This window comes from Thermobia domestica, chromosome 6, assembly GCF_964235325.1.
Source record: "Thermobia domestica chromosome 6, izTheDome1.hap1.1, whole genome shotgun sequence".
NCBI lineage: Eukaryota > Metazoa > Arthropoda > Insecta > Zygentoma > Lepismatidae > Thermobia > Thermobia domestica.
The window spans coordinates 198,299,741-198,326,733 of record NC_137459.1 but is presented as its reverse complement, the minus strand read 5'-3'; the positions used below and the strand labels follow the sequence as shown (position 1 = coordinate 198,326,733).

The 26,993-nt window shown below is 34.6% G+C and overlaps 1 protein-coding gene across 10 annotated transcripts in view; it reads left to right on the top strand.

Annotated features, from left to right (window-relative positions):
- The window catches only part of NfI (Nuclear factor I), a 784,932-nt gene extending 763,919 nt beyond the window's left edge, over positions 1 to 21,013 (top strand). For all 10 annotated transcript variants that reach the window (XM_081762573.1, XM_081762574.1, XM_081762571.1 and 7 more), the window contains one exon: positions 15,357 to 21,013. In XM_081762573.1, coding sequence (XP_081618699.1) covers positions 15,357 to 15,556 — 200 coding nt within the window. In that variant the 3' untranslated portion in view covers positions 15,557 to 21,013. The remainder of the gene's footprint in view (positions 1 to 15,356) is intronic.
- The last annotated feature ends 5,980 nt before the right edge of the window (positions 21,014 to 26,993 follow it).

Genomic DNA, 26,993 nt, shown 5'->3' with positions numbered 1-26,993 from the left:
TTCTATGTCCCCCTTCTCTCCTCTCCTAATTTCTACCGTCAAAGTAAAAAGCTAAAAAAACTTCCAGGCCAGACCCGCATCTACGTTGAAAATTTGACCGATTCGGTCGGGCGGTTCAAGAGATTAAGAGTCACAAACATAGTCACTTTCAATTTTATAATATAGACTAGCCTTTGGCTGGCTGGGCTGGCTGGGCTTTTCGAGCTGTCGTCTGTTTGCTGGCGTGACTTTAAGATGTCTATTTGCTATTTCTAATTTAAATGTTTAGTATATTACCGGAATTTTATTCCGGCATGGGAATATATTTTATTTTTTTAAAATGCACATAGAATGAAATGTAGGATAAATCAAGTATTTCAATAAAGAATCAAACTTTCACCTCTCTATATAGACAAGTTATCCAACATGAAGCATTGTCCTTTTTTTTTTTTTTTTTTTTTTAATGGTATCCCCAGTAAACCTAGTCCACTTGCATTTGCCAATCAGAATTTTTTTCTACTGACCTCTTAATTCTCTGTTCACCACTTTCTTCATTTTCTTGTAAAATATTCTTTCGGAGGAAGAACTTTTCAGTTGCTCGTTTAGTTAATTTATTATTATGCATGTTTTAAGCTGGATAAAATATGTTAAAATTTTCGGTTCGGTTATCAAATTCATTTTTCACGATACCGTTAATTTTCTAATGATACTCTTTCCTTTGCGGATAAATTCTCTATGACATTCAAGACAATATTTGTTAGCTACTCTGACTGTGACTAGACGTTCCTTTGATAGAAATATCAGTCCTCCTTTTGAAATTAATTGTGCCCAGTTGTATGGCAGTCCCTGAAGAGGTTCTTTGACAGGGAGCTGTGAATATATGATTTTAAATTTGAAACCTACCCGCCCAGCTATAAATTCAAGACTTTGTTCTTTAAGGTCTTGCGTATTTAATGAATGCTTTTGACCTTCATTTTCATCTTCTGATAAAATATGAGTCAACAGTTGCATTGTTGTATATAATTCATTATGCACTTGCAGTAGGGATTTTTTTCTATATATATATATATATATATATATATATATATATATATTCAATTAATGCAGATCTTACCGTTTCCTGCTGCGTAGAAGATTCTTCAATAAATTGACTTTTTTTTTACCGTGGGTAAATAAAACGGCAGAATTCTTTCCATTATATATCCTCTTAGTCTGTACTTAAATCCTAGAGACTCCGGATGATCGTTGCTTGAACCCATGCCTCTGATGTAAGAAAAAATGTTTTCTAAACTATCTTAATTTAATTTCCTTGTTAAGAGCAATTTTTCCTGCATACTTTTGTAATTTGATTCTTAATCAAAATGAAAGGAACAAATAACAGCTGAAATAAACGGAAAAGAATGGACTGTATTTCTTTATTTTTCCCTGCTTGATCTAAAATAATTATAGAAATAATATTATTTAAAAAGATGAAACATGTAGCATATTAAAGGGAGTTGCTTAAGAATGAAATTATTGCATAACAAAAGCCACAGCTATGAAAATATTCGAAAAAAAATATCTTCTCTTACCCTGATAAAGAAATAAATGATGAAAAATCATATGAATCTAAATATAAATTTTCATTCCAAAATACTCTCTTATAAATCAGTACTGAATATTAGAAAATAAGCACACATGAATTAAAGTTATGTGATTAACTTAGGACTTAAAAAACCAATACCCAGAAATCGGTATGTAAAGTCTAGCCCATGCAGATTATTTATTGAATAACTAGCCTTTGGTTAGCCGGGAACTTCGCCTCTAGATCCCTGCATTTGCTTTTCCCACGGTCTTTCACTTCCTATATCCCTAAGTTCTCTAATCTTAAGGGATTTTGAGATATGGCTCTCTTATTATAACAATTGCAACCAGTAATTTTTCTTCCCCTCTCTTTTCCATTTTAACGGTAATATAAAAGAACGCTGAAATACATAATTAAATAAGATGTTTCTACTCTTAAGGGATTTCGGGATATGGCCATTTTATTTTACCAATTACAACTCCAGCCCCTTTGTTCTTTCCTCTAAGGAAACATTAAAAAACGCAGATATATATCTTTAATTGTTTTAAATTTAACTATTTTAAATTAAAAACAAACACAAATTTTCATGCCAATAACTTTAAGAGATTTCGAGATATGGCTTTCTGATTATAACAATTATAACTTTACCCTGATTTGTTCCCTTCTAGGGCATATATATATATATATATATATATATATATATATATATATATATATATATATATATATATATATATATATATATATATATATATATATATATATATATATATATATATATATATATATAAACGCTTACATAATATCTAATTATTTTAAATGAGAAGTCCAAATACTGAATTTCATGTCTCTAAGCTTAAGAGATTCCGAGATCAATAATTCTAATTCCCACTTCTTTTTCTTCCCATCTAGGCCACATATCACAAAACACTAGAAGATGTGTATAATTATTTTAAATGTGAAGTTCATATACCAAACTTCATGTCTTTAACGTTCAAAGATTCCAGGACATGGAGATTCTAAAATAATAATTTCCACTCCTCTTTCTCCCCTTCTTTTTTCTTTTCTTTTTTTCTGTGGGACCTATGCCTTATCTAAATTTCAAGTTTCGAACTTAAGCGGTATGGCCTGACTGTTGATCAATCAGTCAGTCAGGACTTGTTCTTTTATATAGGGCGATGCACAATAAACAAATTAATGCTAAAAATATTATTACAAAAGCAGTATTTAAAGTGGTATTAGCAAAGAAAACGTTGTGTTACTGTATACAGTATATTCATTCATTTGGTAAAATTCATAAAACTATGGCTGGCATAAGCAGGATGTGGACCTACAGACTTCTTGGACCCAACCGCAGATGACAAAATTACGCCCTTATTCTTTTACAATTGCTTTTACAATTGCTATTTACGATTTACTATCCTCCTGCTTTGGAAATGAATGGAACTTGGCATCCTCTTTACCAACTTTTCTATTTAATGTTTTCATTTTACAGCCGTACACAACGCGTGAGGGCATTGTTAAAACTTTCAAAGTCAATGTAACAAATACAGATGAGTTCTATTTATACAATATGTACAATACAAAATATACAATAATATTTGCACATAGAAAATGTCATTAAAAACAAAGAAAACGTAGAAAATCAACAAAAATACAACTAGCAACCTCTCAACTGAGGGGACAAGAATAGTATATGTTCGGAGGGTCAGTGATTTGGTCTCGAAGGTGACGTCATGCGAACGAAGAGGCTGCGCGTGGGTTTACTTTATCTTAGTTCTACCATGGTTCGGGCCTGGAATGTTTTCGTTATTTGACTTTTACGGTGCATCCTAGGTTAGAGGGAGGGGGAGATATATATGTAAAAAGAATAAAAGTAAAAGTGACTGACTGTCTTTGTGAATTCATCACGCTTTAACCACAGTACCGATCTTAATCAAATTTTCTATATGGATGAAGTTCGGACCTGGGGTAGTTTTTATCATATCACTTTGACGGTAGAATTTAGGGGAGGGGAAGAGGAGGGGACAGATATATACAAATAAATAAAACTTAACAACTCTTGAATCACCCAACCGATCTCGATCAAATTTTAAACATAGATGACGTTCGGACTTGTGATAATTTTTATCATTTAACCTAGACGGTACAACGTAGGAAAGGGGGAAGGGGCGGAGATATATGCAAAAAAAAAAAAAAAAAAAAAAAAAGAAAGAAAGTGACTGTCTATGTGACTTCACTCTTGAACCACCTGACCGATTTCGATAAAATATTCAACATAGATGAGGTTCGGTTCTGGGATGGTATTTATCTATTCACTTTGGCGATGTAACTTAAAGGAGGGGAAAGGCATTTACAAATGATCGAAAATGGCCGATATTAGTGTAGAATCTGTAGCTTTTGAGGTCGCTGAGATGAACAGTGACACTTCTGATACCATTGAAATCCAAATTCAGCCCCGCAAAAATTGTGGGAAGGGAATATATATACCAATATCGGTGTCGAATTCATACTTTTCGGGGTCGCTGAGATGATCAATGATACTTCCGGTGCCATGGTCCGGAACATGGGAAGGAGAGGGGACATATAAAAATCATCGAAAATGACCAATATCAAGGAGCACTTTAGTAATAGTAAAAAGTGACTGACTAACAAAACATATTACTATTTTTTTCTTAATTTAACCCAGCAAAGCGGGTAATCGATGCTAGTATCCTATATTTAAAGGTTACTGGTTTCTGAAGTTTTAAAATACTGCCTTTAAAACATACTTTAAAACAGGAAGACTATTGTATTCATAAAACCACTTATTTTTATGTCCATCTGATAAGGCCATTATTCTGGTATTCAAAATTTGTATTTACTCAATAACTGACAACCGTTACCTTCTCATATGCTTGCACACAATTATGGAAGAAAGATTCTGAATGTGGTTTATAATTATTGCTTACAAGGGACGTATGCGAACCAAGAGAGCTAGATATTTATGAAAATTGATACCCTGCCTGATTTTGGATCGGTAATCATCGTGGAGATAGTGCAGAAATGGAAAAATGCATTAGTTGCAGAAATGCTTTTTTTTTTTTTTTTTTTTTGCCCGCAATGTGTAATACATATACCAAGCAGTAACCGGGTGAGGCTGTGCGAGTTATACTCCAAAAACGCCGGAAAAAGACAGAAAATGAAAAATGTGTGCTGCTAACCTAATACCTACAGGAGGGGGACACGTAACCAAGAACACAGCAGTAGTGTCACACAAGTAGTGTTGCCATCCCAACACATTTATAGTTTTTCAAACAGAACGTATACCATTTTATGGCATTGAAACAATTAGCATAAAGTGTGAAAGAAAATAAGCAAAAGGTGGGTTATCAGTGTTGCCAAATAAATGAGATATGAGGCTCTAAAGTAGAGAAGTTATGGGGTCCGTATAACGAAACGAACAATTATACAACAGCAAGACTGCAGAAAGAACAAATATACTGTAGGGACTAAATCACAGCATCCGGTGACTAACGGGCTTGATACGTCATATCGAGTTTGCGGCTAGGGCGAAAAATGTACGTATTTTGCCATACTATCTATGGCTTTTCTGTTGTATGTATTGGTGTATTATGTTAAAATATTTTGCGCCTGTCTATTACTGGTAACCAGGGCCTGCCGTGGGGGGGCGAGCGGGGCTACGGCCCCGGGCGCCGAAGTAAGGGGGCGAAAAATTCGAGAGAAAAAGGAAAAAATAGGAAAAATTGCTTGGAATATATGTATGGGGGCGCCGCCGTATACTCTCGCCCCGGGCGCTGATTTTCCACGGCACGGCCCTGCTGGTAACCTGAATGCAGTGTGTTTTATCTTCATGGTTTCTCACATGCTAACGTTTCCTATACTCTCGAATGACACCTATCAAAAGTCATTGATCTTTGCGAACCGATTCTGACGTACTTTCTTGTCACAGATTTGTTGCCTTTTGTGACACAGCTTTCCTGTACTCTTTTCAGGCGCTACGCCGTCGTCTTCGTGGTTTTGAGGGCATGCAAGGTTTTATGCGGTGTTGCAACCCGAAGATAGTTCGTTTTACAGCTCTCGGGAACGGTTCGAGATATCAATTCCAAACGCCATTGGAATTGCCATTCGAGAAATTCAAACGCCATTGGAATTGCTGCGTTACAGGAAGACTTACTGTTAACATTTTCGCATTATGTCACATAGAACTTCTTTCTACGGCTGCTTTAACATGTACCCTTTCTGGGTGAATCCTGCATCAAGTCCGTTAGTCATTCGATGCTGTGCATGCTGTAGTTTACTCCCTACTGTACATTTGTTCCTCCTGCAGTTTTGTTGTTGTTGTACATTTGTTCGTTTCTCTGTACGGTCCCCATAAAATCTCAATATTAGAGCCTCATATCTCCCTTATTTGATAACATTGATAACCTACCTTTTACTTATTTTCTTTCACGTTTTATGCTAATAGTTTTAATGCCATAAAATGGTATTCGTTCTGTTTGAAAAACCTATAAGTTTGTGTTGGGAGGGCAGCACTACTTTGTCTAACACTGTTGTCGTGTTCTTGGTCACATGACCCTCATCCGTAGGTATCAGGTTACCTGCACACATTTTTCATTTTCTGCCTTTATCGGGCGTTTTTGAGGTATAACTGAGCACAGCCTCACCCGGTCACTGCTTGGTATATGTATTATACGTAGCGGGTAAACAAGACATTTCCTCACCGAGTGATTATCACAACGATAATTAGCGATCCACAAGTAGTCAGGGTACTAATTCTCATAAATATCTAGCTGTCATGGTTCGCATACGTCCCTTATTAGTAGGGCTGCCAGTGTAGCTATCTGCAGTGTATCGAAAATAAAATGTAGTTAAACAATATGAAATACTGATATATAACTTTAAAGTACCAAAATCACTTTTGATACCTGCACAAACTAAGGTCGAAACTAAACTTCAACGCATACTTTTATTTCTAACTTCATTCGTTTGAGTAAAGTGTGCTGAAAACAACCATATTTTTTTGTTTATTTTAACACCTAAAAGTGGGAATTATGCGAGACGCATTCAAATGTTCGTAAAATGTATTTTAAAAGTGGAAATGAAAGGTAATTTATGGGAAATATAGAGCATAATTGAGCATAATAGCTAGATGAACTTTAGTACTAAAGGCAAATTTAATTTCCAGAGATTGAACACAACTTGTGTTCAGTCATTTATGCGTAAGGGCTATTAAAGAAAATGTAGACAAATTCTAATGCTTGTACATAAAACACAAACTACCTCGTTTTAAATTTGTACATAGATATGAAACATGGTATATATATTTTTCTCCAGTAAATAAGTGTAATTTTAGCTTTTACGTAAAACAGTAAATAACAACACACAGATCAGTCGGTAAAATCAATATAAACTCAGATGCGTGAAAATGAGATGTGATTCACAACATAACAATGAAAATTTTAAGGAATTCAAATTATTATACATTTGTATTGAATTAAAAGAGTGAATTGCAAATGCTATAGCAAACATAAGCTATTCGAGTTATTTGAAATTGTGATGGTGATTGGGGTGTTAATCCATTTTCTGTTTCGACGAAGTTGATCATTTCCTTCATTGTCTAGCTTAACATGTTGTACTTAAATTTATGTTTAAAAGAATAATTTACCTTATGCAGTTTTATGGTGTAAACCATGATGTAATAATATTGTATAAGGTTGCCTGAAATATTGTATGATATATAGGTGTATTAAATCTCGTGTGACTTGCTATGTGTCGTGTAGTCATTGGTATTACAAGTTATCGTAAGTCTTCTGACACTACTATCAGTTGGTGTACTTGCTTAAAAGTTAGGAGCTTCAGCGTTTTACGGTTTTCCGTTAATCTCTTTGACAAAAAAAAAAAAAAAAAAAAAAAAAAAAAAAAAAAAAAAAAAAAAAAAAAAAAGCCATTGATAGCGTTAGTCACTTGTTGAATTCACACTCTCTCTCTATTCTACCTTCTATTATGTCTTCTTTTGTGTTTTCCTTTCTCTTAACTGACGAGCGATACTGACAGAATGAGGTGTCTTATGTTTATAATCAGGATTAAGAATATCTAAATATTTTCGGCCAGATGTTTATGCATCCCGTAATTCTTAAGTGTTTTGAAGTTGGCATATTAGCGTTACCCACGGACTTACATATTTTTTTTTCTGTACAATAAAGAATGTATATTCAATGATGATTATCGAAAAAAAAAAAAAAAAGTGTATGATTTTGATATGATGCAGTGCATGTGTTAAGGGCTTCTCGAAGTCGCCACTGCTTGGGGTTAAAATCAGGGAAGTTTGTGAAAAAATAAATAAACGAGAAACTTTCGTTTGCTTCTTCAATGTATGAGTTTCTATTTGACTTAACTGGCTGACAATTTTGTATTTGTTTGTCTGTCCACGATAAACGTGAGCAGTTTTAATGAGTAACTGTTTGGAGTTTATTTCCACATAAAATGAAGGTGCACAAATGGATCCATCCGATGTTGATAGTTTGCACACAGATATGTGCAAATAGGACACGCTTTTCGAGGATAACTTTATTGAGGATTATTTGATTTGAACGCAGTACGGTGTGTGTTTTCTTTAGTCCCTGTCAATGATTGCCACCGCATAAGGGTTAAAGTAGTCAAAAGTTGCGGGTAAGAAGGGGTAAGTCTGCCCTTGTCCTGTTCTAAAATGCTATGAATACCGTTTTACACCATAACTGTCGTAAAAGATTTGATTTCGATGAGAATACGTGTATATTTTCTTTCAGGCTTTCCAGTCATACTCGGTATTTGGGATTGAAATCGATCAAGAATGAAAGGGTAGAATTGATATCATCCAATTAAATAATAATAATAATAATAATAATAATAATAATAATAATAATAAGAATAAGAATAATAATTCTCGTTTAAAACTATATTTGGTGTTGATTAAATATTACCCCTATCTTCTTTGAGGTTTCCCCAATATTTCCTCTGCTTGGAATTAAAATCCATCAAGAATAAGAGAGTAAAGTCCACCAACCTATGCTGCAAGTTCTCATATATACACTGGTGATGGTATGTATTCTAGAAGCGTGCAAAATTTTAATCACGAAAGTTTAATCCGGGAACATTTTAAATCGAGTTAGGGAAGAAAGATAAATTCATTCCTACACAATTGACTGATTTCAACTCTCAAGTAGTCCAGTAAATATTCACCATTAACGGCTTTACACAAATCGACTTACATATATGTAAATATAAAGTCGTTTTGTGAAGAGCCATTAATAACGGATATATATATACAGGGTGTTATTGAACTATACCGAAAAACTGTAAGAGGTGATTCCTCACATAAAAATAAGAGAAAAAGTTCATATTGAACCTATGGCGAAAAGTGCATAGTTTCAGAGCTAGGATTGTCTAAAACCGCGAAAAAGCTAAATTTCAACAGGCCCTATTTCGAATTCCAGGAACTGTGAATGGTGCTTCTTATCAGCGTAAAGGAAGCCAAGCATAAACAATCCAAAAGTGCATATTTCGTCAGTTTTCAATAGGTATACAGGGTATTTCCTACAGGGTGTAATTCTCAGATATGCTCTCAATAGAGTTTTCAGATATAGCCTGATTTCAAGGAGGGTCCAAAGTAAGCAGGAGGTAAGCCTAGACAACAATGGACATCCAATGCCTCGGAGGGAAGTCGGAAGTAAGAACCGGCAGCTCCATGTTTTTTGGGTGTGTGTGTGTTTGGAATAACGTATGATACAATGTATTTCGTCATGGTATAATTCACGTTTTCTCCACCTATAAACGTGAAAGAAAATATCCCAGCATGCGTTTTCCTGAGTATGAGAGATTGTGCTGTTGACGATCCTTAACACTTCCGACATTGCGCCAAAGGATTCCGTGTTCATTGCTATCAAGTCTTATCATTTGCCTACATTGAACCAATCATAAAGTCAGAGCATATCTCAAAATTCCGTTGATGCCTAATAATTATGGGGTGTAAAAGATGCCCCATTCAAATGACATGGGGAAGATTTTTCAATTTCCATAAAACCCCACCAAAGTTGGAAATTTCTATTTTTGGTGATTTACATACATAATTCTATCTAGAACCTAACATAAGATTTAATGTAAAAAATAATAATAATAATAATAATAATAATAATAATAATAATAATAATAATAATAATAATAATAATAAATAAAAACCTATTGAAATAAAAGGTATCTCAATTAAATAAGATGAGAACGATTTTTCAGTTCCCCATAAAACTGCACTAATGTCGGAAACCTTTATTTTTGGTGATTTCATTAGATAACGGCGCCATAAATCGACAAACATATCAAATTTCAAGTTTTTATTCCAATTGCAATTAACTAAAACATGAAATATAATGTCCAAAATAACGTCTATTTAAATGAGATGGGGGATATTTTCTTCTTCCCCTTCGACCCCAAGAACTACGATCACAGTCTGATGAGAGTTTCATAACCAAAAAGTCTGTGACTAGTTTCCGATTTCTAAGGCTGTGAGTGCAGCCACCAACAACAAACGGGTTTGTGAATGGTGGACTGACTATTTTCTCTGTTAAGCATGTGAGCGGCTCTTGTTGTAATACGGGTCGCAGTTTCAAGGCATTTTGTTAGTTCTATTTATTATTGCATTGCTGGTTTGAAGAGATGATCAAGACAAAACCCTTCCCCGTGTTTTAACCAGAGACCTATTCGTCAGTGGGTAACTTATGACCCCAACGCCACCCATTGGCTACACCGCCTTTAACATGCACTTTGAATTTCTTCACGTTCAAATTCTAACATTGGACAATGAGTTCGTTTATCAGGATATTTTTGATTCGCGAAGGATTCCAAAATCCTCCTCCCATTCTATTATTGGTTGGACCAACTCGTGATATGCTCTCAACCCAGTTCAGTTCCAGATCTCCCGTTTCAAATCATGTTCTATGAAAAGGTTAAGAATGACGTATTTCCACCATTACCGTAAACTGAGTATACTTTGGCCAAGTTTTTTATTATTATTATTATTTTATTTATTTTCAAAATTCCCATTCTAATATCTCCTAATATTTGGAGTAATTTACTTTCATTTCTCCTTGTTAAAATGCAATACTTTGGCTTTCTTTTGAAAGCAGTAAATAATCAGTGTGACCAGGAATGATGATTATAGGTCCAAGTTTTTGATGCTATGCTAGATTTTTCATGGTTGGTGTAACTTTAGCCCATTTGTCAAAATGACAAATTAATACACGAAAGTATTATTGTAACACTGTATTTGAGAAACTGAAGAGAAGAACAGAATACTATAAACACATTGGTGAAATTATCAATGTTTTTACTCAATTTCAATCGAACGTGAAATATCGTTCAATGAAGATATTTTTATTTTACTTGGGTGAATACGAAACATCTATAAAAGAACGCTACAAATTTGTGAATACGTAACTTAAAATGCCTGTATTACAAACGTAGGTGTGAAATCACTTTACTCAAACAAAAATATCGTTCAATGAAAATCTCTCTAAGTGGATGAATACTTAACATCCAAAAATAGGAGCACCATATTCTTCATTGCGGTAGAGTACCATACTTTTTAGTTTTAGGGAGAAAATTCTTGATATTCAGGCACTGTATTGTTCTCGTTTAGAAGCTAGTGGGAGTTAATTTTCCTTATTACATCGTATCAATTGTAAACCATTTAGTCTTTAATATTGGGCCATTTCCAACACTTATAAGGTATGGGCCAATGTTGCCCCAAAAATTGGGCCAGTGTTATCCCATGCAATTAAACGCTTAATAATTTGTGCATAATTGAACGCACATTTAAGGCGTTAGCTTATTAATATTCGCTAATGAACACGTTTTTATATTCTACTTATGCATTGAAGATGTGTAACTTTAATGCAATGATCAAAAGTTGTGGAACTTGAAATATAATACATGTTTACTTGCTAACAATTGCTAGCATTTTTCTTCCCAGGTTCCGGAAATAAATCACTAGCGTCAATATTTATGTGTTCTTAATGCTGTAATACTTCTGTCCACAACTTTTCTTATTGGTAGAAAAAATAATAACCATGTAGGAAAAAAATCAAATCTTTCTTTTCCTTTGGGCCAAAGTTGCCTTTAAAGGGCCAAAGTATATCCAGTTTACGGTATGTGTTATTTATTTGTTTACACTGGGTTCCAAAACCGTGAGCTGCATATGGAACTTAGAGTGCATTGACTAATGAAAAAGATAATTACTTGATAAATAAAGGACGGAAACTATATACATGAAAATAAGGTGAAACGTATACCACCAGTCTATGCTTTCTTTACCTTCTTTACCTATCAGACATATTGTTTGGAACCTAAGCTGTGAGTTTTAGATAGTTGCATGTAGGTTGAGAGTGGAAGCGATGAATTCACCTGACTCATTCACTATTATTTTCAAAGGGCGAAATATCACATATTTCAAAAGTTTTAAATTATTGTCTTTCCATTCTTCCTTTCTTCTTTTCTTTTTTTCTTTTCTTTTTTTTCTTCTTTTTTTGTTGCTTTTTTCAAAACTCCAGAGTATTCTTCTTGTTGTGAATGTCACGTAAAAGATACATAACAATCCCCACCACCTATCATGTTCTATTGGACCCGCAGCATTCTGGACTATCACATAGCATCACAGTTTGCACTCCAGCAAGCTCTACCGCAGGACAGACATGGGAATTCTGTCCCACTCTTCCCTGTAAACTTTTCATAGACCATCCTGGGTGCGCGAACGGACATGTTCAAGACCTCATTTCAACAGCCCAAATGCGCAAAAATCCATTGGACTGGCATCTGAGCTTTCCACAGGAATGTCTTGCAACGGAATGACACGAATTCCTAACTCATCTACAATTTCCTGATAAAAATGTAGTGATTATCTGGTGACATGACTCAAAGCCTTGTCCAATGAATCATCACCTGGTTCGCGTCTATTCGATACAATTATTGGATACGTCTGCGATAGATAGGTGTTAGAATGGATTCTTGGAAGTATCTTGCATTCAGCTTCACGTTTTTGTCCACCTTACGTATCATCAACTTACCATCATATCCGAATCCCGTAACAACCATAAAGCCACGAGGGAAACTTTCCCTACACTGACGAACAAAGTTGCTACGCCCCTTGCTGTCAATATCACGGTATCCAGTCGCCCGAATGTGACCACCAGCAGTGAGATGGACATATGATTCATTCTTTGTAACAACTTTCTTCCATTTGGAACCCGCCAGGTATTTTTCAAACAGTTTTCTGCTGTCTACCTTACGTTCGCGGTAGCAGGTGGTGTACACGGGTCATCCGCACACACTTCAACCTGAGTCGCTTGCGAATTGTTTTGTTCACAGTTGACGGTGTGAGGTGGAATCTGTGGCCCACATTACGTTGCGTCGGTGGATTTTCTTGTCACGTCAATAGGCGGATCCCCCTTAGCACTAGGGGTGTAGCCCTTCTCCTGGTGGTTTTTGTGGGTGAATGTTTCGCAAGGAGAGCATGTTGTGTGTGACGGGCTACAATAGCTTTCTCAGTCGTCACCTCGAGTGTTAACCTATTTTCCCGATGTTGTTTCACAATGCGTACGTACGAAAACTTAGCATGGAAAAGAGCCATTACGTAACCCTCCCAATATCGGTTGATTTTCGTCGCCATTTCATAACACTCAGTACCAACACACACACACCTGCAAGGTCAGACACAACACTACTCCCACCAGCAAACTCATAGTTCCAGCATGATACGCGAGATAGCAACATCGAATCGAAATTGATCGGATATACAGCGAACAATTCTCACGATATTCACAAGATATGTAGGGTAAAAGTTGATAGTATCCTTATATAAGTAATTTTATATTAGCAGTTACTACGATATAACCATGCGTGGAATTTACTGTTTTCCTGTTGCCTAGAAGGTACGTGTAAACCTTCCAACTTCATGCTAACATAAAATTACGCATATCACGATATTACCAACCTATACCCTATGTACTTATTTAAGGGGATTCTGGCAGGTACATATGGTTTCAAAAGTAGGCTATGTGAGACAATTAACTTTTTAAGTAAAATAGTTTGATATATATATATATATATATATATACAGGGTGGGCCATTTTAATTAATCCACGGAAATATCTGAAAAATGATAAAACATACACAAAATGTTTGTAGTACACGTTATATATTGCTAAGGAGGAAAACCAATTCCGCCAAAAGTACCCCTCCTCGCCCCCCGTAAATGGGGGTAACGGGGGGTAACTTTGAAATGTCAAATGGGAACATGGGTCGAGTAATACCTCGTTCGAAAGGTCTTGGAAAACTAAGTAACGCTGTACCAAAAGATGTTTCATATTGTGCACCAGTTTCAAAATGGCCGCCATGATATGGTTCGGAAACTCCAGTACCCGTATTATGGAAACCATGGAAGGTAAATGAATGGAACAAAATTGAAATACGTAAATATCATAGGATGATCCCTGTGATCCCAGTGGCCTCCCTGAAGGGGTCTTGGGAGCTAACTTCAAAATTTCAAATAGTAACATGAGTCGAGTGGTACCTCGTTCGATAAATCTTGCAAAATCAAACATCTTGCAGGAGAAAACGATTGAGGTGAAATGGCAGTGTTCTCAAAAGGTCGCTAATAGTTACTCAAAATGTAACTGTGGCCATCCGCATTAACTCTGTGCACCAATTCTCTATCCATGAAGTCTGCCTTCCAAACAGCATTGGGTAGGTCAAGCGTACGCCCGAACCGTTGTCCGGTCGGACATTGAAATTTTGAAGTTAGCCCCCAAGACCCCTTCAGGGAGGCCACTGGGATCAGAGGGATCATCCTATGATATTTACGTATTTCAATTTTGTTCCATTCATTTACCTTCCATGGTTTTCATACTACGGGTGCTGGAGTTTCCGAACCATATCATGGCGGCCATTTTGAAACTGGTGCACAATATGAAACATCTTTTGGTACAGCGTTACTTAGTTTTCCAAGACCTTTCGAACGAGGTATTACTCGACCCATGTTCCCATTTGACATTTCAAAGTTACCCCCCGTTACCCCCATTTACGGGGGGTGAGGAGGGGTACTTTTGGCGGAATTGGTTTTCCCCCTTAGCAATATATAACGTGTACTTCAAACATTTCTTCTATGTTTTATCATTTTTCAGATATTTCCGTGGATTAATTAAAATGGCCCACCCTGTATATATATATATATATATTTAAATGTGTAAAGAAAAATACCTTATAGTTGTTATTATGTTACGTCTACAAATAACAAAATAAAGCTTTTGTACGAAATTAAATTATAGACAATCTAATGATTATGCAAAACTGATATTCATATTCTACAAACTACATGTTACAATTTTAGTGAATATTAAATATTATAGAAATAAATATAAAGTGATTTATATTTCAAACTTTAACTTTGGACCAAAAAATACCACAATTGTATTGCTTTAAGCACGTAATTTCTTCGTTACACGGAGTTTCATCCACTAAATTTTCGTAGAGCATTTACGCTCCTTGTATTGCTTTAAGTTTTGTTGTAAAGACGAAACTTCCTAATATGAAAGCTTTTGAGTTTTTAAAGAACATTTAAGTGGAAGTATAGTTACAGTCAGAAAATCCTTACGAGTTAGCTACAAACATGAATTTAAAGTTGCAGTTTATTATTATTATTATTATGTCATATTCCGTGTAATATTTTACAGTGTTCTATTTTCTTTATTACTATTGGTAATTTAATTTCATTCTTGTCCTCTAACAGAACGATACTTCAACCCGGTGGTCCACAACAATGAGGGGCTTGACACAAACAACCAAGCAATTGCAGCTACATCGGGAACGGGAGCTCAAAGTTCCAGTAGAAGTCATGGTTCCGGTGGGGCCACACCTACACCTCCAGCAAGGACAGCCTCAAACCCCAGCAGTGCTCCAACAACCCCAACAAAGTCACAGTCATCTTAAAGTTTTGTTTCAGTGCTAGGTTTTGCTCAATTTTATGCCATGAATGGAGAAGTGAAGGAAAGAAACGTTCAAAAACAAAGACGTGAAGTGGCTACTGGTGGTAATGACCATTTGTGTATGTTGGCCATTAATCTATGTAGTCAAGTAGTTTGCACAAGTGATTTTATGAAAAAAAAAAATATATATATTAGAAAATGAGCAGCTCTCTGGGTAATAAACTACAGTCTGTACAGTTTACAATAAACGTTATCCTCTACCCCTTGCAACCCAGACTTCAGCAGAGAAATTGAAGAATATTGGGAAAAAGAAAGAATAGAAAGAAAGAAAAAGAAAAAAAAATAAAAGAATGGAAGTCAAGAGAAGCTGGAAACAGAATGTGATAAGTGTCTAGTTCAGTTGAAGCTCTTGGTGATGTGACTTTGTTTGTATATATTGTCTACAGTATGATGAACTAACTTCATCAAACATGTACGTTCAAGTACGGAAAGACAGTAGTATGCTATGTGAACATCACAAGTTAACTTGTAATTAGAAGAAGGTGTGTCATAGGCCAGACCTATTGATTACAAAGGGCCACATTTACTTTTTGTAACCAAAGACTTGTAGCCTGTTTTAGAGTGTAGTGGTGTCTTTCACAAGCTAGCATAGCAAGGACATATTAAATATGAGATAATAATTGTTTTTATCCACTGTACTGAAGTGTACACTATTTGCTTATTATAATGCTAATCCGTTTGTGTTGCTATATAGTGTATACGAACGATTTTCAGGGGAGATTTTGTTGCTTTTTTCGTAGTTTTTGAGTAACTTGTAATGTTAATACTTTCTAACGTCACCATGAGTTTAGTGATTTTTGAAATACTATTTTCTTCTTTAAACACCAAAGTTATATATATATTTTTTCTTAAGTCTATTCATGACGTACGTTATCTGTTGTTATAGTAAAATATTTAAATTCTAGTGTTCATTTTATAAATTTTTGAAATATTGACCACAAGTTATGTACAGAATACGATCACAATAACAAATAGAAAATATGTACATATGCGTTGTAGTACATGACATTATGTATTACCAGCAGTTATCATACTTTTATGAATATTTATTTTGTTGTAGACATTGTTGTTTTCTTTTGCAAATCATTGCTAAAAAAATTTAAAAATTGCTGTTGGAAGTTATTTATGGCATTATATATAAAAAAGGTTTACAAATATACAAAAATTGAAAATAAAATTTGGTTGATAGAGAAATGCTCCTATTTTAGTCAAGATTGCTTATTTACACACGTAAAGTAATCTTTGTCATTTGCACTGTTTTTGCAATATTGTAATGTTTTAATCGCAGTTGGTAATTTAAATCTTTAAAACCACAATAAAATATAAATTATTGAAGGTGACATATATATAAATAAATATAGTTAGAGACATAGTTATAGACAAAGGAATATATATACATATATATCTATCTATATATATATATTTATGTATATATATAAATATGTGTGTTTGTGAGTGTGCTTGGTTGTTTGAATGCATTTGAAGGAAAGGGAGGGAGAGTATGTTGGTGTAATGTATATATATATATATGTTATAATTCAATTTAAAAAGATATATATAAATGATAATAAATAATTATTGAATTGTTATGAAAAATAGAGATTTCCAAATGACAAGGATTTAACCGAAACCCAAAGTTTTAAAATTAGAGTTGAGCAGAGTCCTAGTCACTGAATTACGTTGCCAAGTGTTATGCAGGATGTTTCTTTGTTGTGTGTAGTGTCTGTGATATGTTATTACCTCTGTGGCAGGGCATTTTTGACAAATGACGTAGAAGGTTGGGGTAAATTCTTTATTATGATTATTATTATTATTAATCAAAGGACTGCAGCTTCAATTCCTTTTTTCTGAAAACCTTTCTTATTATTGTTTAAAATTTTTACCTTCTATTTCTTTTCCTTTCTTTCTTTTCTTTTTTTCTTTTTTCTTTTTTTTTAAATAATGATTTAATGTCCTCAGAATGTTGCATAAGATTGTAACTATGCTAGCTTGATGACACACTATAGTGTGAATGTTTGATAGTTTGCAATTTTTGAACTCGATGTTCATCTAATCAGAGATCTGACATGTTTGGCCATTTGACAACACTTGAGCATGGTAATTTGAAATGTAGTACCTTTACATACCGTTTACCAATCTGTGTTCTTTATATACTGAACTTCAACATACAAGACTGAAGAAGCCTATATAATATGGGAAGTGAAATTCAAAAGAGTCTGCAAAAATCTTTGTTATATATAACCAACATTGAGTTTGTTTCTATGGTGTTCAGTTCATATTTTGAATGTGTGCCATAAGAAAATGTAGGTATTTCCATGCTCATTGTACTGGCCCGTTCATAGCTCCTGAGGTAACCTGTTAGTTTAGGGGAGATAACATTTACATGATTAGCTGTAGGTTTTGAATTTAATATCATAACCATTGTGACTATTTTATCAGGAGTAAGGCACTTCACACTCATTTTTACCCTAGTTGCCTTGCCAAAAAAAGAGAAAAAAAAATGAACTGTAATATTGCTAAAGGTAGATGAAAAACATTTAGCATGCAATAATGAAGCAAATGATATTTCTCGTGATTATACTTGTAAGAAGGAAGGATCTTATTGTTGATGCCAAACAACGAAGCACGTATTGTGTATAGTGTGCAATATTGCATAGTGTGCGAAAACTCAGCCTGAGTTGAAACTGATGTAACAGGGAATTTTAAGATAAAGTAAGAACATTGTTGCATATTTAGCTTTAAAAGAAAATTTCCCAAATTGCAACGTCATGTTCCAATTGAACCTGATGTCAGTCTGCTAATTCTAGGTTAGTCCAACTTAGAGAGTCATTTGTCCAATTCCAATAGACACTAATTAGTAGCAAATGTATATGTAAAGTTAATTTGTTTGATACAAAAGAAAATCTTGTATCAATCTTTAGTAAGTGAAACGTTAGAACAGAGTTTGAATTAGATGGATTAGTTATAAACCTAATGTTAGCAGATTGATTTGTACAATGAACAGCTTACGTTTTTTCTTCTTTTGCTATGGTACAAACTTGACTAGCCAGATGGTAGTTTATCAAATCAAAATGTAGTGGGTCCAGTGGCAAACAAGGTCCCAGTTTGTAGAGTAGATTAATCCGGAAAGACTTTTGATAAATAGGAACTTGTTATATATTGTTATATCTACACATTGTTGAGAATATTGCAAATAGTCAGTTGGTTCCTTTATTAATAACTCTGTTAACAACAAAGGCTCAATATATTAATTGTATATAGACAGTTTCTTCAGAATAAGAAAAAAAAAAGCTAGCATGTTGAGTAGTAACTCATTTTTATAGATGACCTTTTTAGTGTTTTGTTTGTAAGGAACCATAAATTTGTGCAGTGTTATTGACAATTAATCCAACTTGTAGCTGCAGTTGTAAAAGAAAAAAAAAATCCATCATATGCTTTTTATTTTTATAGAATTTCATTTTGCCACATTTTGGCTGTGTTTGGGCTAAGGGAATAAACAGTTGCCAATTACAAATTATTAGCCCTGTCATTTTTATGAATGCAGGGATTTTACTGGTAGAGTGTTAGTCTTCCTGTATTACATTATGTAATAATAATAATATTAATGATAATTAAAAAAAGTAAATCTACAGTGGCATTTTCCCCACTGTGAACTGCACCCTGATTCTCTTTGTGGTGTTTCTGATTTTTGCTGCCGTGTGTCCTGATGAACTACAACAAAAAGATAATGAATTAAATTAATTAAAAAGAAATGTGATCACACCATTCGTTATAAACCGGGTTCATCAGAATGTAATACTAAAACATTTTGTTATACAAAATTTGAACTGAAATGCATTGTATAATATTTAATCTAGGTATACCATGATAAGAAATAACAAAAATAATGTTGCCTTAAGTAAAAGGTTTTTCTGTTTTGTAATATAGAATTTGCCAATACGAACAGCAAATGTTCTCAGTTTTGCTGCTTCAATGTAGGAAGTAATCTCTTGGCCAGGGTAACGACTTGCCAAGACATTTTATTTGTACTGTAACAGAGCAATAAATACCTGTAGTGCCTGAGAATGATATGATCCAAACAACAAGTTTTTTACATGGACACACCAAAAAATTACATGGAAAGCAAGACTATTCGAAAGCTGTCCATGTCTTGTGTAGAATTTGAGCTGAAGTGCTGCACTCCATTTGGGAGAGGTCTTTTGTAGTTGCTTCAATTTTTTTCAGCATAGTATAGAGTAGTATCAGATAAACACAGTTGTGAGCTGTACGGTTATAGTCAGTCACTAATTGTACAGCATTGCAAAGTCACTGAAAAAAAAAAGCAAGCTGATTACACAAAATACGTAAAGGGCATTGGTTACTAATAACTCATGTAAAAAGTTGATAAGATATGCTTTCATAGTGAGAACTGTATTGAGGTATTAACTATTAATAATATATATACTGTAACATATATGACATTAGAGCAGTTTAATAACGAATTATTGTCAGGATTGAATCTGTACATTTGTGTCATAGTAAGCCTAGCATCTCCGTTTGTGTGAAATGACACAGTTACATTGGTTAACTTTGCGTTCTTTTAAGTTTCTGCGTCATGTTCACAGGCCCCCATTGAGGGAATGTTAAGTTGTTGTGTCAATGCGGTTCCTGTTATACAAAGCGCTGAGTTAAGGACATTAGATGTTTTCTCGAAAACCACAAACATGAAAAAAAAGGTACTGAGTTTTGATGTGTTAGATGCTAGGATTTTTTTAATATAAATTATTTAGATTTTTTATTTATATGAAGAGATATATTAGTGTGGATAACTCGCTAAATACCACACTTTAACTTGTAATTAGGCTAGTATTACTAGACTTCTAGTATTACTAGTTTCCGAGAGGTTGCAAGGGTTTTATAACAGGCTTTAATTTAATGGGAGACTGGGAATAAACGTTTGCCAATTCAGATGATGTTTTGACGGTACAAATTGTCATTGTGATACTACTTTGTTTTATATTAATCTGACTATGTATTGTATTTGCAGTAGTAGTATATTTGCCTTGAAAGGTAGCCGGAGACCAATGTGTGATCTGTTTTGTTGATTGATTAAGTTAGAGAAGTTTGTTACACTAGTTTAAAAAAAAAGTGTTGATCTGTGCTTTTCTCTTTTTCTTTTTTCTTTCCTTTTTTTTCATATTCATTCCTAACAAGCAAATTACTGTTGTCTTGCGACAATAGTACTGGCAAGATTTGTACTAATACTTTACATCCTTTTACATCCCCATGTTATGTTTGTTGTTTCTCAACATGTCATACTCAGTGCTCTTATTATACATTTTTTAAGTGGTCTGTAAGCTTTAAACTTTAGTTGTGTATATCATGGAGACAATATAGCTGAGAGGATTATAAAAAAAGAAAAGTTTATTGTTTTTCTTACCCTCTTGTATACCTTTAAAAAATACATATCAAAACATAAGGTAAAATAAAGTAAAAAGAAAAAAATGAGTTTATAATAACACTTTGTCGAACTTTCTGTGGAGATTATCGCAATATCTTTCTTCTCGAAGTTTTCTTATATTGAAATTTCAGATTTAGGAACTTCTGTCAGGAACGGTTCTCAATTCAAAACGGTCCTCAACCCACAAAACAAAATATCTACAAATTTACAATTTTCAATTTGCGTGTATTTTCTGGTAATTACATGATGCCTTCCTCTGTAATTAAATATCCATAATAATTTAAAATCATTAGAGATAAATATTTATGAAATAAAATAAACCAGGAAAAATATTGAAAAAAGTATTATTGAAATTCATCATTTTTGTAGATATGAAGTTTTGGGAAATGACCCACAATTGTGATTAGAGTCAGTCCATCTGTATATAAAAATGTTGATGCTGCTTTAAGTTTAGAAACGAGTTTAGACTTGCAGCGCTTATGGGATACTAAGGGAAGATTTCTAAAGGGGTTTCCAAGTAGCGAATAATTAGAGAACTTGCTTTCCGTGGTGTAATCCATAGGTTCAGTTTCCATCGGATCTAGTCTTCAGTCTTACGACGTGAGGATAAATGAACAGAAATTCTAACATGTTTGAGCTTGTGTTACAACATTCCAGCTTGATATTTAACATTTTGTTCTTATGCAGTAGTTAACGTGTCAGATATGACCGGTTCGTGTTATGACGTAAAACACATCATCGTCGTTCTGGTAGAAGTCACTAACTTCACTGGCGTCTCTAGCATGTAAAATTCGGGGGGCATCAAAGAAAGTGATTTAAATTGTACTACCTAGCCCAACCTGTTTATTATCTTCGATTCCATGTGTTACCTTTCTGCTTACCTTCACGGACCCCCTGAGGTATATCAAGAACTCTGTTATAATCGTTTCACAGCCTAAATATTATATTCCAAATAAATATAATTATTATTATTTATATGTTATTCTGTCATTAGTAAATAAATTAAATTAGAATAAAATGCTGAATATTTTGTACTTCAAAATATTGGGGAGTACGCGTTCATCAATCAATTTGTTAGCAACGCCGAGCTTGATGTATAAAGGAGGAATGATGATTTTATGCCAATGGTAGATGCCATACATTTGTTTCTCCAGGCTTAAAAGATGCTCGCGGAGACCAGTCTCTCTTAATGTAGCACAAATCACTTGCTCTGCTGTCCCACAGATAAGGAAACAACAATATATCCGTGCTTCAAACCCATCAACGGAGACACTACCTTCAGGTCTACGCAGATTTTCCAGCCATACTTGCTGTAGTTAATCTTCTTCAATAGTTGCTTTACATTAACCTAAGTTTCCTTCATGTAGATAACATGCCTGATAGGTATGAAAGGAAACTGGTTCCCGTTATTCAGCAAAACCACTTTGAGACTGTTTTGAAGCGTCTATAAGCAGACGCCATTCATAGGACTCATGTGCCATGCCGAGTTCTTGTGTTAGGTCATCAATATCGCAGCAGAACACAAGACTTTCTTCTTTTCTAAAGACAAATTCGAATTGATGATGACGCTTGCAAAATGAAGTTACTCAAACATTTTCTTCGAGAGCCACTGTTGAAGTCGCGAGGTCAATATTTCCACTTTGCTTTTAGACAGATCCAAATGGCAAAAAAGATCGTTCACTTCAACCGCAGCTATTTTATGTGGCTTAGATGTTTCATAAAAATACGAGAAGTCATCATTTTTACTGCCACCACATGCTGTCTTGACGGTTGGAGAGAATTCACGGCGAATGGCCATCCTGCTCGTCTGAACTGATTGAAACCCAAACCAGAACCTCTGTCGGAGGATCTGGAATGGGAAGATCTTCGTCATGCAATGCAGATCATAGAGCAGATGGTACGTTAAGGTATTGCACTGTCCACTTCTTTTTCTTTGTGATACCTACAGAAGCTGATGGCAGCAAACAAAAATAACAGTCATTCACATGATTCGTAGGCTCCCTCCAAATTATGAGCACAGCAAATGGTTTGTCTTTCGTTTGTGATTAAGCCACTGTAAAAGATTCACTGCATAAGTGCGGCAGCGTACGTGTAGGGTCGAGTTTTTGTCCTAGTCGGCTATCTTGCGACCGAAATACAAATGATATACCTGACAATTATACTGATGGTCTTTTTCTGTGCAACAAATGACACTTTGACGCAAATATAACAAAATTTGTTAGGACTATTAATGCAGTTGTGAAGCGTTGTTACTATTAAATTTACGCACACACTTACTTACTTGCAACAGCTTCGACAACAATCACTGAGTCATCAAGTACTCACTTGTGTGTGCTTCACAAAACACGGACGAACTGAAAGGTACTGTGAAGCAGCGCGTTTATACACAAAATATTGTGCTATCTGGCGCCATCAATTTTATAATGCCCTCTATTACAACTTAGTGCATAGGATCGTCGAAACTCTTTGCATGTAGGGGTGATGAAATATGACGCACATGTACGTGATCTTACGCGTAATTTTATTGCAATCTAATTAATTATATTACACAATAGCACCTACGCAACAAACAAAACGACAATATCTCTACAACGAGTGCCAATTATTATTATTTTTTTTCAATGTGCTATTCGAGTTCAGCATGTTCAATTTATTCAGGATTGGGTATTTTCACCTCAGAAACAATTTCCTTGTTTTTCACTGCGTGTTGTGCCTTTGCTGTTATATGTCTTTATCATTACTTTTCCTTTAACAGGTTCTAAATTAGAAACATGCAAAGTAAGTAATAAATACGTAGTAATGCACTTAACACATGTACTGAAGTGACTTGAATGCTTTAGACATCACGAAACTTTCTCGCTTGTTTTAGAAGTTTAACTCTCCTTTTGGAATCATTATATCACACGTTGTTTCAAGTTACACATGGAATTGAACCACAGTACTTACCACCGGAAATGAAACCTGGGCCTCTCTCATGGAAGATGGGGTCGAGTACACTATTTACCCACAAGTAACAAAGAAAATATTTTGAAAACAACTGTCAGTTTTGCAGGCAGAAGTCACTAACTTCTTCTTCTTCTTCTTCTTCTACTTCTTCTTCTTCTTCTTCTTCTTCTTCTTCTTCTTATTATTATTATTATTATTATTATTATTATTATTATTATTATTATTATTATTATTATTATTATTATTAGTTAATACATAAACTGACCATGCAAAAGTACTCAATTATGTGTAACACGAGGTAAGAGATGTAAAGATATAAAAAGTATAGTGGCATTAATTAATGTTGCCAAACCGATTTTAGCAATGACTTCAAAACAGCTATTGCTGAAACGTAATAGTTTGTACTTCGTTACTTCTGCTAGAACGACGACAATATACATGACGATATACGTGATCGAGGCGTAATATACGTTTGAATTGTCTTCACAAGTGGAGTACATAAGTATTGTCTAGTCATACTTTTAGCTTTACTTTGTGTGACCCGTTCCTGGTTCGATCTCAACTCGCACCAAGTGGGCCTTGTGGTGGTCCAACTCCGTGTACATGGGTTTTCTCGGAGATCTCCCATTTCTTCCCACATTCTTCATTATACCATTTTATTTATTTCTTGTAATGACCGTATCCTTTAACCTACACGGCACAACTGGGATGTAAAACTGAAAGATTTCATTTGTGAGTTTGTATGTGGCCCAAAGGATACATCGTCACATCGTCAACAGAAAAGTATCACAAACAAACGGAGAAGAATCAGCGTCATGCGTTCTTGGTGTAGTGAATAGCGTCATGCGACTTTTCATTTTGACATGGGCTCAAATTCTATCTACAAAAGTATGTTTTTTTCTTTCTTTTTTTTTTAAATAATCTTCATTTTATTGACAAGATGCATCCATGTATGAATGTTGAAGACTTACATCACAGCTGTATAATATAGTACCATTAGAACATACATATTAAACAAAATCTCTAATTTTCCCCCTTTTGTCTCTAATCTATACACTTTTATTTTATTTTCAGCTTAGCGTCCATTTCAGCAGCGAGGGTATATGAAAGTCACGTGAGATCCCACCGGGAATCAAATCTGACTCTCCCATGCCAAAGGGGCGTACGCTAACCACTTAGCTACGAGGGAGCTCTAATGAATGCTCTTAAACAGAAAACAATGTGACAACATGCTCATCCTACAATATATATATATTTAGTATTTCGCACATGGGGAAACTGCAGAAGAAAATAAATTCCCATTAAATTATATCAATACTAAAAGAAATCTTCGTTCTGAGCACGAGAAGAACAACTTGTAATAAATATAAAACCGGAAATTTGAATATTGTAGAAATTGTCCCTTATTTACCCCTTAAGATTCGGAATTTTTGACAGCACTGAATCACGTGTTTTTAATGAACATATTTGTGTTCCGAAGAGCATACACCCAATTTAAACAAATCCACTTATAGAGTACTTTCTGACTAAAGAAAGACAAATTTATCCTTTTCCTCTTCTATCCTCCCCTCCCTCCTCCATGTTGCGGGGCACGGCATCGGAAGTTTCACCATTCGCCCTCAGCGACTCTGAAAACTATGGATTCGACACTAATATGGGTTACTTTTTGATCAGTTGTAGATATTTCGCTTTCCCTCTCCCCAAGATGCGGGGCTTAATTTGGATGTAAACGGAATCGGAAGTGCCACTGTTCATCTCAGCGACCCCGAAAACTATAGATTCGACACTAATATCGGTCGTTTTTGATAATTTATAGATGTTCCTCTCCCTCTTTCCTCCCGTAAATCCCCTAAATTGCACCATCAAAGTGATATAATATTTTTTTTTTTTACATATATATCTCCCCACCCCCTCACCTAAGTTGCACCGTCAAAGTAAAATGACAGAAATTATCCCAAGCCCGAACATCTATATTGAAAATTGAGTCGAGATCGCTGGAGTGTTTCAAGAGTTATTTGGTTTTATTTATTTTATATATATCCCCCTCCCCTACCTCTCCCTTAAGTTGTACTGTCAAAATGATATGATAAAAACACCCCAGGTGCGAATCTCACATATTTTGAAAATTGTGAGATCGGTCGGGTGGTTCAAGAGTAATGAAGTCTCACAAAGACAGTCACTTTTATTTTTATTTTTATTTTATTTTATTTTATTTTATTTTATTTTATTTTATTATTATTATTATTAAAAATATCAAATCCTCCCTTACTTTCTTCTGTCAAAGTAAAATAATAAAATAGTCTTTCAACGTCAAACGGCTGTAACAGGCATAGTCATCCAGCCCCCTATGCGCTGAGAGGCTTCTCTTTTATATGGTCGAAGACCCTTCTCGTTTTTAATTTACTTATGTTTATTTTCGCTTAAAAATCCGCAAAATATATTTTGAATACGAGCAATCGTCGCAAAACACTATATAGAAAAAAGCTTGAATGTTGAGTTCGTTACATAAAGCTGAAAGAAAACCAAGCAAGAAATACACAGTTTAAACAGATATACACATACAAATAAGTAAGCAATATCTAAGATGAAACTATAAATATATAACACATAATACTTATATATGTAGTTAAATATATAGGGTGTTAATGAACTATACCGACAAACTTTAACAGTTGATTCCTCACATCAAAATAAGATAAAAAAATTCATATGGACTTATGGCGAAAAGTGCATACTTTCAGAGCTAGGGCTGTCCAAAATCGCAAAAAAGCGAAACTTCAACAGGCGCTATTTCGAATTCTAGAAACTTTGGATGGTGATCCTTATTAGCGTTAAGGAAGACATTCATACACAATCCAAAAGTGCATATTTCGTCAATTTTCAATAGGTATACAGGGTATTCCTACAGGATGCAATTCTCAGATATGTTTTCAATAATTTTCTGATATATCCTGATTTCAAGGAGGGTCAAAGTAGACAGAGGGTAAGCTTTGCC